Raw genomic sequence first — 19,571 nt, forward strand, 5'->3', positions numbered from 1 at the left:
TCAAATTTATTTTTATAGCCCTTCGTACATCAGTTGATATCTCAAAGTGCTGTACAGAAAACCTACCTAAAACCCCAAACAGCAAGCAATGCAGGTGTAGAAGCACGGTGGCTATGAAAAACTCCCTAGAAAGGCCAAAACCCAGGAAGAAACCTAGAGAGGAACCAGGCTATGTGGGGTGGCCAGTCCTCTTCTGGCTGTGCCGAGTGGAGATTATAACAGAACATGGCCAAGATGTTTAAATGTTCATAAATGACCCGCATGGTTGTATAATAATAAGGCAGAACAGTTGAAACTGGAGCAGCAGCACGCTCACCATTAAGCTCGGGGCCCTGGGTCTGAACCCCGCCCTGTGCAAATGTTTCTTGGACTTCCTGACGGGCCACCCCCAGGTGGTGAAGTTAGGAAACAACACCTCCAGTTCGCTGATCTTCAACACAGGGGCCTCACAAGGGAGCGTGCTCAGCCCAGCCCCCTCATGTACTCCCTGTTCACTCATGACTGCGTGGCCACACACACCTCCAACTCAATCATCAAGTTTTCAGATGACAGTAGTAAGCCTGATTACCAACAATGACGAGACAGTCTACAGGGAGGAGGTGAGTGTGGTGCCAGGAAAATAACTTCTGACTATATGTCAACAAAACAAAGGTACTGATCGTGGACTTCAGGAAACAGCAGAGGGAGCACGCCTCTATCCACATTGACAGGACCACAGTGGAGTAGGTGGAAAGCTTCAAGTTCCTCGGCGTACACATCACTGACGATTTGAAATGGTCCACCCACACAGACAACCTCAGGAGGCTGAAGAAATGTGTCTTGGCACCTAAAACCCTAACAAACTTTTACAGATGCACCATTGAGAGCATCCTGTCGGGCTGTATCACTGCCTGGTACGGCAACTGCACCACCCTCTGGTGTGGTCTGTCCAACGCAAACTACCTGCCCTCCAGGACACCTACAGCACCCGATGTCACAGGAAGGCCAAAAAGATCATCAAGGACAACAACCACCCGAGCCACTGCATGTTCACCCCGATATCATCCAGAAGGTGAGGTCAGTACAGGTGCATCAAAGCGGGGACCTCAAGGCCATCAGACTGTTAAACAGCCATCACTAGGCGGCTTCCCCCCAATTACGTAACCCTGAACCTTAGAGGCTGATGCCCTATATACATTGACTTGAAATCACTGGCCACTTTAATAATGGAACACTAGTCACTTTAATAATGTTTACATATTTTTGCTTTACTCATCTAACATGTATACACTGTATTCTATTCTGCTGTATTTTAGTGTATGCCCTCTGACATTGCTCATCCTAGCATTTATATATTCCTTAATTCCATTCTTTTACTTTTAGGTTTGTGTGTATTGTGTGTATTGTTGTGAATTATAAGATATTACTGCGCTGTTGGAGCTAGAATCACAAGCATTTTGCTACACCCGCAATAACATGTGTATGTGTATGTGACCAGTAAAAAAAAAAAAAAAAAATCAGATATGCATCTGTTGGTCACAGATAACGTAAAAGATATTTGCCTCACAATGGGCCTCAGGATCTCGTCACGGTATCTCTGTGCATTCGAATGGCCTTCAATTGACCGTTGATAAAATGCAATAGTGTTCGTTGTCCGTAGCTTATGCCTGCCCATGCCATAACCAAACCGCCACCATAGGGCACTATGTTCACAACGTTGACATCAGCAAACTGCTTTCCCACTCAACGCCATACACGTGGTCTGTGGTTGTGAGGCCAGTTGGACATACTGTCAAATTCTCTAAAACAACTTTGAGGTAGCTTTATGGTAGAGAAATTAACATTAAATTCTCTGGCAACAGCTCTGGATAGACATTCCTGGATGTCAGCATGCCAATTGCACTCTCCCTCAAAACTTCAGATATCTGTGGCATTGTATTGTGTGGCAAAACTGCGCATTTTATGGCCTTTTATTGTCCCCAGCACAAGGTGCACCCGTGTAATGATCATGCTGTTTAATCAGCTTTTTGATATGCCACACCTGTCAAGTGGATGGATTATCTTGGCAAAGAAGAAATGCTCACTAACATGGATGTAAACAAATGTGAACGAACATTTTTGGACAAATAAGCTATTTGTGCATATGGAACTTCTTTTTTTTTTTACCTTAACATGGATGTAAACAAATGTGGGCCAACATTTTTAGACAAATAAGCTATTGGTGCATTATTTAACTAGGCAAGTCAGTTAAGAACAAATTCTTATTTTCAATGACAGCCTAGGAACAGTGGGTTAACTGACTGTTCAGGGGCAGAACAACAGACTTATATCTTGTCAGCTCGGGGATTTGAACTTGCAACCTTCCGGTCACTAGTCCAACGCTCTAACCACTAGGCTACCCTGCCACCTCAGGGAACTTTCATTTCAGCTTATGGGACCAGAACTTTACATGTTGTCCTTATATTTTTTGTGTAGTATGCTTTCATTCATAGTCACTCAGGACACGTATCATTCAGTGACGATCGGTGCCGTTTAAGATGTGGTAGGGCGATTATTTGTTTTATGAGCATGGCCTTATTTCTATTACAGCATATTGGATGACTGTTATTCATATTCCATTCACCCAGCTCAATGTAACATCGATAGGTTTAGACTACTACATGATACTCACATTTTCCCTATACCCATCATGAGGTTTCTACAACCTGGCCTACGAATGAAAGTTTACAACGTAGGTGCACAGGTCGAGGCACCCAATGGTAGGACAACAGAGTCCATGCCCATCTTCCGAAGACATAATCATCCTATTCACCTCATCTAGCTGATCTAGGGTGTAATCATTAGCCCAACAGTTGAAAATGAGAGTTTCTATTGGACAAATTCAGGTATGTTTATCCCCGTTTGGTTCTGTTTGCTTCCTTTTAAGAAATGTTTGTCAACAGAATTGGTGGAATGAATACACCCCTGATCACACGCAAACACAGTTAACTTTCATAACAGCCACATACAAACAGCATGATCACATAATTAATAAAACCAAAAGCTTGGAAGAGATCCAGTGTAGCTAACATATGTTAAACTAGCTAGCTGCCTTCGCTAGCTAAGTGAAAGTGAAAAAAATACTATGAAATATAGCTAGCTCTCTTGCTTCTCCTTCATTTTTAAATAAATACATTTGTTCAAAACTCTTTGTTTCAAACGTTATGTACTGCAGTGGTAGCTAGCTGTAGCTAATGCTTTCATTAGATTAATTATCTGATCCTTTGATTGGGTGGACAACATGTCAGTTCATGCTGCAAGAGCTCTGATAGGTTGGAGGAGGTCATCCAGAAGTTATCACAATTACTGTGTAAGTCTATGGAAGGGGGTGAGAACCATGAGCCTCCTAGGTTTTGTAATGACGTCAATGTACCCAGATGAAGACTGAAGGTAGCTGTTCTCCGGCTACACCATGGTGATACCCTAAAGAGTGCTGTTGAGGCTACTGTAGACCATTTTATTGCAAAATGTGTGTTTTAATCTATTATTTGGTTTAATCTATTATTTGGTTGACATGTGAATCTATTTAGTATAGTCCTATTTTTTCACTTTTTATTTTAATGAAATTCACTGAGGAGGATGGTCCTCCCCTTCCTTCTCTGAGGAGCCTCCACTGGTATCAATGTGATGTGTTCTGGGGCCTTTTTAGTCATAATGCTTATGAAAAGACTGGGGAAACATGATTCTTTTAGACTTTCTGTCTGTACTTAACCCTCTCTACACCCATATTTATATCATTTTTCTACTGCTCTCTAAGATTTGACCAGACAGACACAACACAGACAAATCACTAGTTTGAACTTAGCCAAACACGCAACCACAATGTCTCCAGTGTTGAATTATTCTTCACGTTTTTTTGGCCTGTTTATTTTGTTGTGTTGTGTATTATTTCATGCTTCATTGAACAAGGACTCTCTTTCCCTTACATAGTCCTGTTTCTAAACAACACACACACACACAAACACCCACTAAGACACACAGAACCTCCCACCAACACTCTCACCCACACACACCAACTCCCCTACACACACAGCCACACAGCCACACAAACACACACACACAGAGAACAGCAGAGGAAGCAGCAGAGAACTGTAAGGAAAGGCGGCCAAATGAGGAATTGGCTTTGGGGGTGACCAGTGAAATATACCTGCTGGAGCGAGTGCTACATGTGGGTGCTGCTATGGTGACCAGTGAGCTGAGAAGAGTTACAGATGACCTGGAGCCAGTGGGTCTTGCGACGAATATGGAGCGAGGGCCAGCCGACGAGAGCATACAGGTCGCAGTGGTGGGTAGTATATGGGGCTGAAGGCTATTGTGTAAATGTGTGTGTGTTGAAGGCTATTTTGTAAATGACATTGCCGACGTCAAGGATCGGTAGGATAGTCAATTTTACGAGGGTATGTTTGGCAGCATGAGTGAAGGATGCTTTGTTGCGAAATAGGAAGCCAATTCTAGATTTAATTTTGGATTGGAGATGATTAATGTGAGTCTGGAAGGAGAGTTTACAATCTAACCAGACACCTAGGTATTTGGAGTTGTCCACATATTCTAAATCAGAACCGTCCAGAGTAGAGATGCTGGATGGGCGGGCAGGTGCGGGCAGCGATCGGTTGAAGAGCATTATATAGTTTTACTTGCATTTAAGAGCAGTTGGAGGCCACGGAAGGAGAGTTGTAATGGCACTGAAGCTCGTCTGGAGGTTAGTTAACACAGTGTCCAAAGAAGGGCCACATGTATACAGAATGGTGTCGTCTGCATGGAGGTGGATCAGAGAATCACTCGCAGCAAGTGCGACATCATTGATGTATACAGAGAAAAGAGTCGGCCCGAGAATTGAACCCTGTGGTGCCCCAATAGAGACAGCCAGAGGTACGGACAACAGGCCCTCCTGTCTGTAAAGTAGTTGGTGAACCTGGTGAGGCAGTCCTTTGAGAAACCAAGGCAGTTGAGTCTGACGATAATAATGTGGGGATTGACAGAGTCAAAAGCCTTGGCCAGGTCGATGAATACAGCTGCACTGTATTGTCTCTTATCGATGGCGATTATGATATCGTTTAGGACCTTGAGCGTGGCTGAGGTGCACCCATGTCCAGCTCGGAAACCAGATTGCATAGTGGAGAAGGTATGGTGGGATTAGAAATGGTCGGTGATCTGTTTGTTAACTTGGCTTTTGAAGACCTTAGAAAGGCAGGGTAGGATAGATATAGGTCTGTAACTGTTTGGGTCTAGAGTGTCTCCCCTTTGAAGCGGCAGCTTTCCAATCTTTGGGGATCTCAGACGATACAAAAGGGAGGTTGAACAGGCTAGTGATAGGGGTTACAACAATTTCGGCAGATCATTTTAAAAAGAGTGTGTCCAGAATGTCTAGCCTGGCTGATTTGTAGGGGTCCAGATTTTGCATCTCTTTCAGAACATCGGCTATATGGATTTGAGTGAATGAGAAATAGGAGAAGCTTGGGCAAGTTGCTGTGGGGGGTGCAGGGCTGTCGACCGGGGTAGGGGTAGCCAGGTGGAAAGCATGGCCAGGCATAGAAAAATGTATCGGTGGTGACAGTGTTTCCTAGCCTCAGTGCAGTGGGAAGCTGGGTGGAGGTGCTCTTATTCCCCATAAACTTTACAGTGTCCCAGAACGTTTTGGAATTTGTGCTACAGGATGCACATTTCTGTTTGAAAAAGCTAGCCTTTGCTTTCCTAACTGCCTGTGCATATTGGTTCCTAACTTCCCTAAAAATGTGCATATCGTGGGTGCTATTTGTTTCTAATGCAGTACCCCACAGGATGTTTTTGTGCTGAAAACAGAACTCTGCAGGCTAACTCTGCAGTAGATTGCAACTCCGCCCCCTTTGGCAGTTCTGTCTTGTCGGAAAATGTTATAGATAGGGATGGATATTTCAGGGTTTTTGGTGGCCTTCCTAAGCCAGGATTCAGACACTGCTAGGACATACAGATTGGCAGAGTGTGCTAAAGCAGTGAATTAAACTAACTTAGGGAGGAGGCTTTTAATGTTAACATGCATGAAACCAAGGCTTTTACAGTTACAGAAGTCAACAAATGAGAGCACCTGGGGAATGGGAGTGGAGCTAGGCACTGCAGGGCCTGGATTAACCTCTACATCACCAGAGGAACAGAGGAGGAGTAGGATAAGGGTCATCTAGTGCGTTCTTAACAGAGAGTAAAAGGAGCAGGTTTCTGGGCACGGAAGAATCAATTCAAGGCATAATGTACAGACAAGGGTATGGTAGGATGTGAATACAGTGGAGGTAAATCTAGGCATTGAGTGACGATGAGAAAGGTATTGTCTCTAGAGGCACCATTTGAACCAGGTGTGGTCACCGCATCTGTGGGAGGTGGAACAAAAGGGTTAGCTAAGGCATATTGAGCGGGGCTGGAGCCTCTACAGTGAAATTAGACAATAATCACTAACCAAAATAGCAATGGACAAGGCATATTGACATTAGGGAGAGGCATGGGTAGCCGAGTGATCATGGGGTCTAGTGAGTAGCTAAGCGGGCTGGAGACAGCTTGCGGGCCGGGCTAGCAGGCTAGCAGAAGGGCCTTAGGGGGACGTTGCGATGGAAGAGTCAGTTGTAGCCCCCTCGGGAGGTTACGTCGGCAGAAGAATCGTGATGGATCGGCAGGGCTCCGTATAGTAAAAGGGTACAGGCCAATTGGCAAAAATAGGTATTGTAGCCCAAGAAAATTGGCTGATGGACCTCTTCAGCCAACAGTCCGATATGCTTTAGACAGCTAGTTGGCTGTGGCTAGCAGATGGGCATTCAGGGGACGTCGTGATGGAGAAGCCTGTTGAAATTCCCCTCGGGTGGATTACGTCGGTAGACCAGTCGTGAAGAATCGGCGGGGCTCCGTATCAGCAGTAAATGGGATCCAGGCCAATTGGCAAAATACGTATTGTGGCTGATGGACCTCTTCAGCTAGCCGGGAGATGGGCCTAGCATAGGCTAGCTCCAGGCTAAATGGTGCTTGCTTCGGGACAGAGACATTAGCCAGCTAGCTAGCTGCGATGATCCAGGTGAAAAGGTTCAGAGCTTGCGGTAGGAGTCCGGGGATGTGGGGAAAAGAGTCCGGTTTTCTCTGGGTTGAATCGCTCTGTGCAGACTGGAAGGAGTTGTCTGGGCCAAAGGTTAGCTAGTAGCTAGTTAGCTAGCTAGCTGCTTTTGGGGGCTCCAATTCTAAAGTAAAGAAAATAGGAGAACTGTACCACATTGGGTGAGGCGGGATGCAGGAGAGTATGTTGGAGTTGAGGGTTAAAAGTATTGAAAAAATATATAAGAATTATACACACCCAGACACCAACACACACACTCACACACACCAGTGGTCTCCCCTACAGCAGTCTGTCTGGAGGTCATGGTAGTGTATCACAGTGTGATACCAGCTGTGGGGTGATTGGCCTTGGCCTCCTCCTTGGCCTCAACACTGCAACAGAGACAGCAACACATGTTCACTTGGCAGATTCTCTCATCTACACAGACTCACATGGCCTAGTGATGGTCTCTGAGCTTGCGCCACAATATGGAGAGATTAGCTACAACAAGCTACACAGAAACAGTGGGTAAAGTAGCACAGGAGTGCAATGACGAAGCATATAATGACGATATGTTTTGTGCGTGCATGTCAGGCTTTCCGTTAGCCGGCAAATGCCGGCTTTAATAAATACATAAATATCAGTAAAAAACTGTTGCCGGCCAAACTGACATTGATTTTTAAAAATCCATTGCGAAATAATGCTTTTTATTAATTGATGGAAATACCAGTCAATGTAAATACATCATGCTTATCGGTCTATAACTTAATTTCATCATTTAGTATAATTAAATTAGCCTGTGTGTATTTTCGTTATTCATTATATATCTTATTTATCCAATACAATCACAGCATACAGAGCTGGGTGCTGCTGGAGTAAAACATGTGCTTTCTTCAGCCCATTCATTGCACAACAATTCAAAATTCAATCATGTGTTAAAACCAGTTTTGGTGTATGATTAAAAAGAGCTGCTCTTTTAATTTCTCAACTGGTAATTGAATAGTGCCTCCCATTCACCATTAAAGTACAGGCAACAAGCTATCAGCCACCACTTTACAATGTGAGCTGGTGGCAGTACGTATTTTGAAAAAATACTTAATTCTTTGAAACCTGAATATTATATTTCATATTATGAGGCATGTCTTTTAAAAAGACTTCATAGGTGGTGCGTGAGTTTCAAGTTTGGGGAAGCTTACAATTTGTCCTACAATTTCTAATGTTCTGCATACCACTTATGATTTTCATGTGCGCATTTTGTGGAACAGTTTCATTTCAATAATACATTTTACTTTCTCTAAAGCATTGTCCTGTTAATCATACATGTTTTTATTCAAATTTATAAAGCTAAAAGTCAACTAATGCGAGATCACCAGCCTCTGCCTATGCCCTTCCCAAAAAGGGCATAGGCCTCAAGACACATTATCTTCAGACATATTTTAGATGATTTTCACTGACAGCCGCAACTCAATAATCAACTAGGCCTACTGCCAAGCTCGCTGCCCAAATTGCGGGCTTCCCAAAAAGGCATAGGCCTAAGAGTTATTTTTTCAAAGAGGTAATCCTCAATTCCTCTGTGGCTAAGTCATGCTTTCTAGTGGAGTATTTTGAATGCGTTTATTTATTGCTGTATAAACAGGGATAGTTATATGATTTTGGCAAATGTATTTCCATTCATCTCCTGTTCTATTGGTTTTCATATCAACGTTCAATTTGTTGTGCAGAAGCCAAAGGCACAATCCTAGTCATATTAGTAACCCATCCTCGTTGTTGCATGTTTAGATTCCCCCTCTTTCTAAGTTTCTAAAAGAGATTTTAATCTCTGTCACATATGGAATTGCTACCAGGTGCGCTGTTTAGACTGGTGTTTTCCCAGGGTCGCTGTTTAGACTGGTGTTTTCCCAGGGTCGCTGTTTAGACTGGTGTTTTCCCAGGTGCGCTGTGTAAAATGGTGTTTTCCCAGGTGCGCTGATTAGAATGGTGTTTTCCCAGGTGCGCTGTTTAGATTGATATTTTCCCAGGTGCGCTGTTTAGAATGGTGTTTTCCCAGGTGCGCTGATTAGAATGGTGTTTTCCCAGGTGCGCTGTTTAGATTGATATTTTCCCAGGTGCGCTGTTTAGAATGGTGTTTTCCCAGGTGCGCTGATTAGAATGGTGTTTTCCCAGGTGCGCTGTTTAGAATGGTGTTTTCCCAGGTGCGCTGTTTAGAATGGTGTTTTCCCAGGTGCGCTGATTAGAATGGTGTTTTCCCAGGTGCGCTGTTTAGACTGGTGTTTTCCCAGGCGCGCTGTTTAGACTGGTGTTTTCCCAGGTGCGCTGTTTCAACTGGTATTTTCTCGCGAATAGCTTTTTGGCAAATGTTTGTAAATTAAAATGTATTGGCTGCTTCATTACACAAGCTGCGTGTTCTGACCCATATGCACCCAATGCATTTCTCAAATGACCGGTAAATTAAAATGTTCCCTGTCACGTTGTTCCCTGTGTGTGTGTGTGTGTGCGTGTTTGTGTGTATGTGTGTGTGCAGGTGTAAGCCAGGCTCCTTCAACCTGCAAGAGAACAATCCATCTGGATGTACGCCCTGTTTCTGCTTCAGACACTCATTGGCCTGCAGATCGTCCAATCACCATGCAGCTGTCAACATCACATCGGACTTTCTTGAAGGTATTCAGCCAATCATATATATTTTCAGCCAATCATGATTATCTTGAAAGTACTGCATTCAGCTAATAACTAGCTAATGACTTTCATAAGTTATCAGCTAATTATGAATTCCTTATATTGTGGTTATCATCCTGAGTCATTCTGCCATGTTCCTCCTCCTCCCCCCTCCCTCCCTGCAGACACAGATGGCTGGTCAGGACAGTTTTCCGGGGGACAGGAGTATCCTCTGCTGTGGAAGGAAGGGGATGTCTACTTGCTACCACTCAGTGAGGATGATCTCGGCTTCTACAGAGCTCCAGGTGAGAGAGACAGAGCTGACACACACACAAATACATACACAAAGAGAGCTGATGTCACGTTTAAGGTGAGATATGAGTAGGACCTGGAGTTTTCCCAAACATAAAACCTGGCCAGGTCTAGACCATAGATGTATAGGAGATCTGGACCCTGGAGTTTATAGGAGAAGATATAGGCCTTAGAGTTTATAGGAGAAGATCTGGACCATGTAGTTTATAGGAGATAATCTGGTCTATAGAAGTAAAGAGGAGGATCTTGACCTAAAGATATAGGAGAAGATCTGGGCCCTCGAGTTATATTAGGAGAATATCTGGACCATAGAATTATAGGATAAGATCTGGTCCATAGAGTTATAGTAGAATATCTGGACCTAGAGTTATAGGAGAAGATCTGGGCCCTAGAGTTATAGGAGAAGACCTGAGCCCTAGAGTTCATTGGAAAATAAAGAAAGAAAGATACTTTGTCAGTTGTACAACTGAATGTATTCAACTGAAATGTGTCTTCTGCATTTTATCCAACACCTCTGAATCAGAGAGGTGCAGGGGGCTGCCTTAATCGACATCCACATCATCGGTTCCCTGGGAACAGTGGGTAAACTGCCTTGCTCAGGGGCAGAACAACAGATTTTTACCGTGTCAGCTCGAGGATTTGATCTGGCATCCTTTTGGTTACCTGCCCAATGCTCCTACCCGCCAGGCTACCTACCGCCCAGATGGAGAAGATCTGGGCTCTAGTTTATAGGATAGTATCTGGGCCCTAGAGTTATAGGAGAAGATCTGGGGCCTAGTTTATAGGATAATATTTGAGCCCTAGAGTTATAGCAGAAGATCTGGGCCCTAGAGTTATAGGAGAAGATCTGGGCTCTAGTTTATAGGATAATATCTGGGCCATAGAGTTATGGGAGCAGATCTGGGCCCTAGTTTACAGAATAATATCTGGGCCCTAGAGTTATAGGAGAAGATCTGGGCCCTAGAGTTTATAGGAGAAGATCTGGGATAAGATAATTGTATACACTTCCAGGATGAGGAAAGATTACACAAAGACAGTTTGTGCTTGGAGAGAGCTCAGACACCCGCTGGTCTTTTAACATGTAAATATGTAAATCATATTACCGTCTGCTACCTTTAATACCCTTGGCTTGTTGCTCGAGATCATTCCTTTGTTCGATTAAACAATAACTCATAACGTTAGCCATAAGGTCATAAAGCACATGCTGCAACACCATTTTGTCACAGCAGTCTCTTAACACGACCATTAGGAGAGAGGAGTTATAGCTGGCTCTGCTACAGGCTCTCCCTATGACTGTGTCCCAAATTACACCCTATTCCCTACATAGTACACTACAGTACCCTATAGACCCTGGTCAAAAGTAGTGCACTTAATAGGGAATATGGTGCTATTTGGGACTCAACTATATATCAGTAGGAGAGACTAGGCCTGATGGAATTGGATGTCTTGGCCATAGCTGGAAGAATAACAAAGGGGAAATCGGCCTGGCTCAGCTCAGTCTGGCTACTCAGTGCACCAAGGACCCAGCCCAGCGAAGCAGCAGCCAACAGGGAGAGGGATAGAGAGAACCAGAAACAGCAGAAATCCCATTAACTACCAAAACATCCTGATGGTTTCATGTTCAAGCTCTCTGATCACAAACAAGTTAACAAGTAAACAAGTTCATTCAGACAGGCATCTGTCTATTTATGTATGAAAAGCCTGAGATCACAGAAGACGCCTCGGAGGGAAGATGCTTTGGTTCACTTGGTCCAGAGATATTTTTAGAGTTTCTTATATGTCGTTAAGTCGACTTGGATATATTTAGTTTGTTTGTTTATTTATTGTTTGGTTTAGTTCTCTGTTTTCTTGAAGCTCGTCCATCACTCCAGTGCCTCTGCAGGCCACCACACAGTGATTTGTGGTCAAACTCGCCGGGAGCTGCCTTGTGGCCATCCCCTTATCTCGCCGGAACAGAGCTTGTTGGTGTTGTTTTGTCAAGTAGTAAAATACGGAGATCTATTGCCACACTGCTTTAATGATAAATAAATTCTCTCTCTCTCTCTCTCTCTCTCTCTCTCTCTCTCTCTCTCTCTCTCTCTCTCTCTCTCTCTCTCTCTCTCTCTCTCTCTCTCTCTCTCTCTCTACTTCATTTGCTGTAATCCTCCTGCAGCCTTTCTCACTAAAGTGTCGGATAATTCTGAGTGACAATGCACCGCTACCAAACAACACGCAGAGGGAAAGCAATTTCTTATTAATCTATTATGTGTGTCTCGGGCTACGTCTGTCGCTTAAATGTCTAGAATCAGATCAGTTGGCTTCTCAGTGTAATGAAAACAGATAGAAGTGTTGGGGATCAACGTGCTTCTTCCCGACTTCCAGAAATACCGGCGAAACTGCAGGCGAAACTGCAGTGCCAAAGAACACAATCCCGACACACAATGGAGGAGCCCAGATCACAGAGCATTATCCAGGGAAGTTCAGCTGGAGTCTTTCAAAGAGAGAGAGAAGGCTGAGAGGGACTTAGAGGAAAAAGTCAGAGAGGTAGACAGAAAGAGGCAGTGAAAGAGATAGTGAAAGAGAAAGTGAGAGAGAGCGAGCGAGCGAGAGAGAGAGTGCGAGAGCGAGAGAGAGAGAGAAAGAAAGAAAGAGAGTTTGAATACATGGTCGTCTATCCAATTCATTTACCACCACACTTGTCCTCATCCTCTTGGCAAAGAAAAGATTGCTGCTAGCTGACACATAATAGAAAGGTCACGTTCCTATGACGACAGAGCATTTGTCAACAGATTCTATCATGGATTCCAAGCCAACACCACTTTCTTCAACAGCCTTGCTAATCCAGCCTCACTGACATAGCTTCCATTTTTAACTGCTGGACATTCACTGAAGCAATGCAGGTTATGTGCTACTCCTCTCCAATCCTCCAAGCTCAAGGGTCCAACAGGCCCTGATCCAGAACCAGCCACCTGTGCCTTAGTGCCTGACATGGTCATGGTCCATCTCCCTATCTACACCAGGCCATACTGCTAACCCAGAAAACCAAGAGGGACATGTCCCCAAGAGAGGTTTATTTCAGAATGTCAAGAGAGGGACATGCAGTTCTATCCTTTATATGTCTGGCCTCAATGGGGCCAGGGAGCATGTGGCTGGTGCAGGAGAGCAGGCTATGACATTCACTTCAGGAGCCAAAGAATCAGATCCCATATGTGTTCAATCTCCATCTCGATCCTTTCGAGGGCTATCCTCGAGTCGGCACCAGTCAAAGGATTATGTGACTGGTTTTACACTGTATAACATAACCAAAGGATCACTTGTGGGTCTCATCTCCATCCTTCATTGGGCTCGCCGAGAAGGTGCACCAGTCTAGGAAGAATGAAATGTGATTGAATAGTAAGTAATCTTTCAGCTCATGAGCCTGAGATTCCCTGGGGGAATCAAACCAGGTGGTGAGTTCAGATCCAACCCAGCTCTCTGCCATCGGGAGAGATGTTGGGGGGGGGGGAGTTGAAGGGAGAGATGGTCATTAAGAGCTTCACTCGACATGAACGCCACCACAGAGTCTGCCATCACCTCAGCTTGGCAGGTTCTCACCTAAATAGGCTGGACACGGAGAGAGGGAGAGAAAGTGGATAAGGAGAGAGAAATGGATATGGAGGGAGAAGGGAGAGAGGGAGCATACTGGCAGGAGAGAAATGGAGAGGGGAAAAGGAGAGAGGGAGCATACCGGCAGGAGAGAAATGGAGAGGGGAAAAGGAGAGAGGGAGCATACCGGCAGGAGAGAAATGGATATGGAGGGAGAAGGGAGAGAGGGAGCATACCGGCAGGAGAGAAATGGAGAGGGGAAAAGGAGAGAGGGAGCATACCGGCAGGAGAGAAATGGAGAGGGGAAAAGGAGAGAGGGAGCATACCAGCAGGAGAGAAATGGAGAGGGGAAAAGGAGAGAGGGAGCAACCGGGCAGGAGAGAAATGGAGAGGGGAAAAGGAGAGAGGGAGCATACCGGCAGGAGAGAAATGGAGACGGGAAAAGGAGAGAGGGAGCATACCGGCAGGAGAGAAATGGAGAGGGGAAAAGGAGAGAGGGAGCATACCGGCAGGAGAGAAATGGAGAGGGGAAAAGGAGAGAGGGAGCATACCGGCAGGAGAGAAATGGAGAGGGGAAAAGGAGAGAGGGAGCATACCGGCAGGAGAGAAATGGAGAGGGGAAAAGGAGAGAGGAGTATACCGGCAGGAGAGAAATGGAGAGGGGAAAAGGAGAGAGGGAGCATACCAGCAGGAGAGAAATGGAGAGGGGAAAAGGAGAGAGGGAGCATACCGGCAGGAGAGAAATGGAGAGGGGAAAAGGAGAGAGGGAGCATACCGGCAGGAGAGAAATGGAGAGGGGAAAAGGAGAGAAAGAGACAGGAAAGAGAGGAGGGTAAGCACAAAAGGACGAGGGAGAGAGTGGGAGAAGTTTCAGTATACATCCTCTGCAGTAACGTTCCTGCCAAGATTCCTGGACAGGCTGCCTCTGCGCTGGACGTGAGCCCTAGAACGTTCAGGACAAACCACCACCATGATCTTTGGTAGGTTGTGAGCCCCAGAACGTTCATGACAAACATTCACCCATCAAAAAGAGAAATGTCCCTTTTTCAGAACCCTGTCTTTCAAAGATAATTCGTAAAAATACAAATAACTTCACAGATCTTCATTGTAAAGGGTTTAAACACTGTTTCCCATGCTTGTTCAATGAACCATAAACAATTAATGAACATGCACCTGTGGAACGGTCGTTAAGACACTAACAGCTTACAGACAGTAGGCAATTAAGTTCACAATTATGAAAACGTAGCCTTTCTCCTGACTCTGAAAAACACCAAAAGAAAGATGCCCAGGGTCCCTGCTCATCTGCGTGAACGTGCCTTAGGCATGCTGCAAGGAGGCATGAGGACTGCAGATGTGGCCAGGGCAATAAATTGCAATGTCCATACTGTGAGACGCCTAAGACAGTGCTACAGGGAGACAGGACGGACAACTGATCGTCTTCGCCGTGGCAGACCACTTGTAACAACACCTGCACAGGATCGGTACATACGAACATCACACCTGTGGGACAGGTACAGGATGGCAACAACAACTGCCAGGGTTACACCAGGAATGCACAATCCCTCCATCAGTGCTCAAACTGTCCGCAATAGGCTGAGAGAGGCTGGACTGGGCTGTTGTAAGGCAGACCAGACAGAACTGGCAAAAAGTGCTCTTCACTGACGAGTCGCAGTTTTATCTCACCAGGGGTGATGGTCAGATTCGCGTTTATCGTCGAAGGAATGAACGTTCCAACGAGGCCTGTACTCTGGTCTGGGACAGTGTGTCACAGCATCATCGGACTGAGCTTGTTGTCATTGCAGGCAATCTCAACGCTGGGTGTTACAGGGAAGACATGTGGTAACCTTCCTGCAGGCTCATCCTGACATGACCCTCCAGCATGACAATGTCACCAGCCATACTGCTCGTACTGTGCTTGATTTCCTGCAAGACAGGAATCTCAGTATTCTGCCATGGCCAGCGAAGAGCCCGGATCTCACGTCTGGGACCTGTTGGGTGAGGGCTAGGGCCATTCCCCCCAGAAATGTCTGGGAACTTACAGGTGCCTTGGTGGAAGAGTGGGGTAACATCTCACAGCAAGAACTGGCAAATCTGGTGCAGTCCATGAGGAGGAGATGCACTGCAGTACTTAATGCAGATGGTGGCCACACCAGATACTGATTGTTACTTTGATTTTGACCTCCCCTTTGTTCAGGGACACATAATTCCATTTCTGTTAGTCACATCTCTGTGGAACTTGTTCAGTTTATGTCTCAGTTGTTGAATCTTGTTATGTTCATACACATATTTACTCATGTTAAGTTTGCTGAAAATAAATGCAGTTGACAGTGAGAGGACGTTTATTTCTTTCTGAGTTTAGAATGTTCAAGATAATCTAACTCGATGACCCCCACTTAACATCACTGGCACACTCTCATTAGCTGTACATTACCATATCAGACTCCATTACACCCACAAAGTAGATTATGTTTTTTGGGTTGTTTTTAGAGAAGAAAACATTGCTATATTGGCAAATTGTGTGTGTGTGTGTGTGTATAGTGTTTAGAGTAGGTCACCAGACTCGCGGACACTCTCTCTCTCTTTCTCTCTCTGCTGGGTAAAGTTAAAGCTTGTCTGTTCACGTTTTGCTTTCATGCCCATTGCACAGCAGTCAATGTCAGTTAGAGGCCTCCATGGGACTTAAAGTTGTTTGTGTGAGACGGCGGCTATCTAGTTGAAATAGAGTTGATTAATTAGTTTGGAGAGAGTCTAAACCCTTGATTGATCGCAGGACTCCTCTACCGTTCATCAAATGTCACTGGGACGTCAGGCATCTTGGCAGAGAATTTGTCTGTCCCTGGAAGGGGTTCAGTGGAGTTCAGGTTGAGCACATCACTTAATAACAGACACACAGAGATTGAAAAGGCACATTCAAAACACACACACACACACACATAAAACAACACACCCACACTCACTGCGTGCACATTGAGTGGAAGCAGAAAACATTGTTGTTCTGGCTCACAGAACTGGCTGGTAGTGCTCTGTTATCTCTTGTCTGTTTCTCTCCTGTGACAAACCCATTAATAGTAATCCATGATAATGGTACAATGGCATATGTGAATCAGGAAGTGCCTATGTCGCGCGTCACTAGTTCACAGGAGAGCCATTTGAACCTAAACTTTTTATGTTTGGGCAGAAATGCCCTCTGGAACATGTGAACTTTCATGTACATTAATAACAAATGTGTATGCCATCTGTAAATACAAATAAAATTGTTAAATTACGAGCCTAGTTGGTTTCGCCACAGAAAAGGATTGCAACCTTCCCGCTAGCCATGATAGTCTGAGATTATTTTTTATTTCTTATTTAACTAGGCAAGTCAGTTAAGAAAAAAATCTTATTTTCAATGTGGCCTAGGAACAGTGGGTTAACTGTCTTGTTCAGGGGCAGAACAACAGATTTTTACCTTGTCAGCTTGGGAATTCAATCTTGCAACCTTTTGATTACTAGTACAACGTTCTAACCACTAGGCTGTCCAGCCGAATGAGTGGGCTGGACATGCCGAGAGGTGAGTTTGAATTGGTCTTCCATGTAGCAGGCTCATGTCTATAACATGAGCTGGTCAGTATGCAGTTCTACTACGTGATATCTTTTTTTGAAAGATATCACGTAGTAGAACTGCATAAGTGCTGTTCTCCACTTTCTGGAAGTGGAAATCAGAAATCAGTGGAATTAGAGTATGATAGCTAGATGGAGTATGACAGGAGATCGAGAAAATCGAGAAAATTCTGGTGTTTGATTGCAAACATGCAGATGGAGTCGAAAAGAGAACACACAGAAGGCTGTTGTATAAAACATCTACCAACTAAGGGCAACCATGGCATCCATGACAGAGAGGGAGAAGCATCTAGTCTAGTCTAGTTAGCTTAATTTTCAGATATTACACGTTTCTAATTTTGTCAGAAAGTCATTTTAAGTTAGTGTACTATTAGCTAGCTAACATTAATAGGTGTTCCAAAACATTCAAAGGCAATTTTCTCAAAAGTGAGGTTACAAGTTTATCAACTTCCAAAGTATAATTACTTTCCTGTTGTTCCTCAACTGTAGTGTATGAAATACCCTTTTCTAGTTCTGAGTCTCTGCTATGGCCAATGTAAAAAATAAAAAATAAACACGATTTCAAATGTTCCTACATAAGACCAAATCGAGCTGGTCGGTCACATATTTTGGCTAGTTTTCCCCAGTTGATGTACCATTGGAGCTAGCCAAACATTAGCTAGCTAGCTAGCTCACCAACTTTAGCTATCATTTTTGCCTCAATCACACTACACCTGAATCAAACAATGAGACCAGAGGCCAAATGATTGAAGATTGATTGAAGATTGATATTCTTGTGTTTTTTGACAGAGCATTGAGAGTTTTTCTTTGTCAGTCTAGCAATGTAACATTATTGATCTGTCACTTCCCCTAGCTAATTCCTTACTTGTCACACTGACACAGTATAAACATCTCTACAGGCTACACTGTCATGGTGCACACTATGATCATCATGGCTTAGCAGGCTCAGATGGTGACAGGTGTCCCAGCAGAGCCAGAAAGCCAGGGAAGACAAGTGTACGGAGCTCAGGTGAATTTTGCAGTATATTAATACAATCAGTGAATGGATACAAAGTTCCATCTTGAGTTGATGGGTAGGCAACTGAGAATAATGGTAATTTCAATTATTTGAACCATTGATTACTTTCTTGGATAATATAATGAATAAATTAACTCTGAGGTCATTCTTTGTCATGCCTCATCTGAGCAGGATTATATGTTGACTGTGGTCTCAGCAGGGTCAGGCCACCAGGGAAGACCAGTCTGTGACAGCGCTGAGGTGAACTTTTGCAGATACTTTATTCTCTCTAAGCAGCAAACACTGGACAAGCCAGAAGCTTCAAATATTAAACTATTTTAAGGTAGTCTGACAAACCTCTGAAGTTGATTTCCAAACGGTAACAAAACGATTGGTAGAAGCTTTTCCCAACAAAACATAACATGTCAATTAAAAACTTGAAGACCTGGGAGACACTATTGATGATGATGAATCTATACAGATATGTTTAAATGCCCAGTCATGTTCATATCATCTCAGACATACATTTCTGCAGTTTAAGACCATGCACAGAACATACTATATTCCAGTGAAACTGAATATTATGCACTCAGAAATGTAAGTCCTCTGATGAAGGTGGAAAGCACAAAAGGGGAAATATTTGCATATGCTATGATCTTGTGAAGGCTGGCTGAAATCTGGCAAATCGTATGTTTTTTTAATCTCAGCATGTCTACAGATTCTCCCTTCTTCCTGTTTATGTTTGCTTTGAAATGTTGATACTGGAGACTGTTATCAGAAGAACCTGTGTAATCTACCATTTATAGCTGCTAAGAAATGCATTGCCATTAATTGGAAAGTTGGTTATCCTCCCACATGTCACAATGGATGGCAGAAAGGTCTAGTTATGTATCACTAGATTTGAATTATTATAAGATTAAGAGTATACAGTGCAACTTTCATAACGTCTGCGTGCCTAATATGGAATACTGCATGAGAAAAGGGATCTGTATTGAAAACAGTTGTTTTTAGTCGAGCAGTTACAAATAGATTTTTTTCCATGGCACATGGACACCTGTGTGATTTGTGCCTGTCTCAGTGGACTAATCCATTGAGGAAGCCGCGGGGATGCCACAGTCCAAGAAAATAAGGATTGTGGCTCAGATGCACAAGGCACGTCTCTCTGCCACCATTTCGTGGGTTTTCATTGTTTCATAACTTCATTGTGTGCATTGTTTGCTGTGTCTATCAATTCCCCATTACATATATCACCAGTCGTAGCCTGCATTTAGCCGTCCATTAATTCACATAATTTATCATCTGCAAAGTTTGTTTAGGTACAGTCATTTCTGTTAATGCATTCAAGATATTATTATTACTGTCTTTTACCGTTGTCATTGTCGG

General features: G+C 44.0%; 1 protein-coding gene across 1 annotated transcript in view; it reads left to right on the forward strand.

The window, feature by feature from the left end:
• LOC109868813 (laminin subunit gamma-3-like) overlaps nucleotides 1-19,571 on the forward strand; it is a 103,160-nt gene that overhangs the window by 71,031 nt on the left and 12,558 nt on the right. The window contains exons 8-9 of the mRNA XM_031802655.1: nucleotides 9,585-9,721; nucleotides 9,901-10,020. Of these exons, the coding sequence (XP_031658515.1) occupies nucleotides 9,585-9,721; nucleotides 9,901-10,020 (257 nt within the window). The remainder of the gene's footprint in view (nucleotides 1-9,584; nucleotides 9,722-9,900; nucleotides 10,021-19,571) is intronic.

Source organism: Oncorhynchus kisutch, linkage group LG23 (assembly GCF_002021735.2).
Source record: "Oncorhynchus kisutch isolate 150728-3 linkage group LG23, Okis_V2, whole genome shotgun sequence".
In the NCBI taxonomy this organism is placed as follows: Eukaryota; Metazoa; Chordata; class Actinopteri; order Salmoniformes; family Salmonidae; genus Oncorhynchus; species Oncorhynchus kisutch.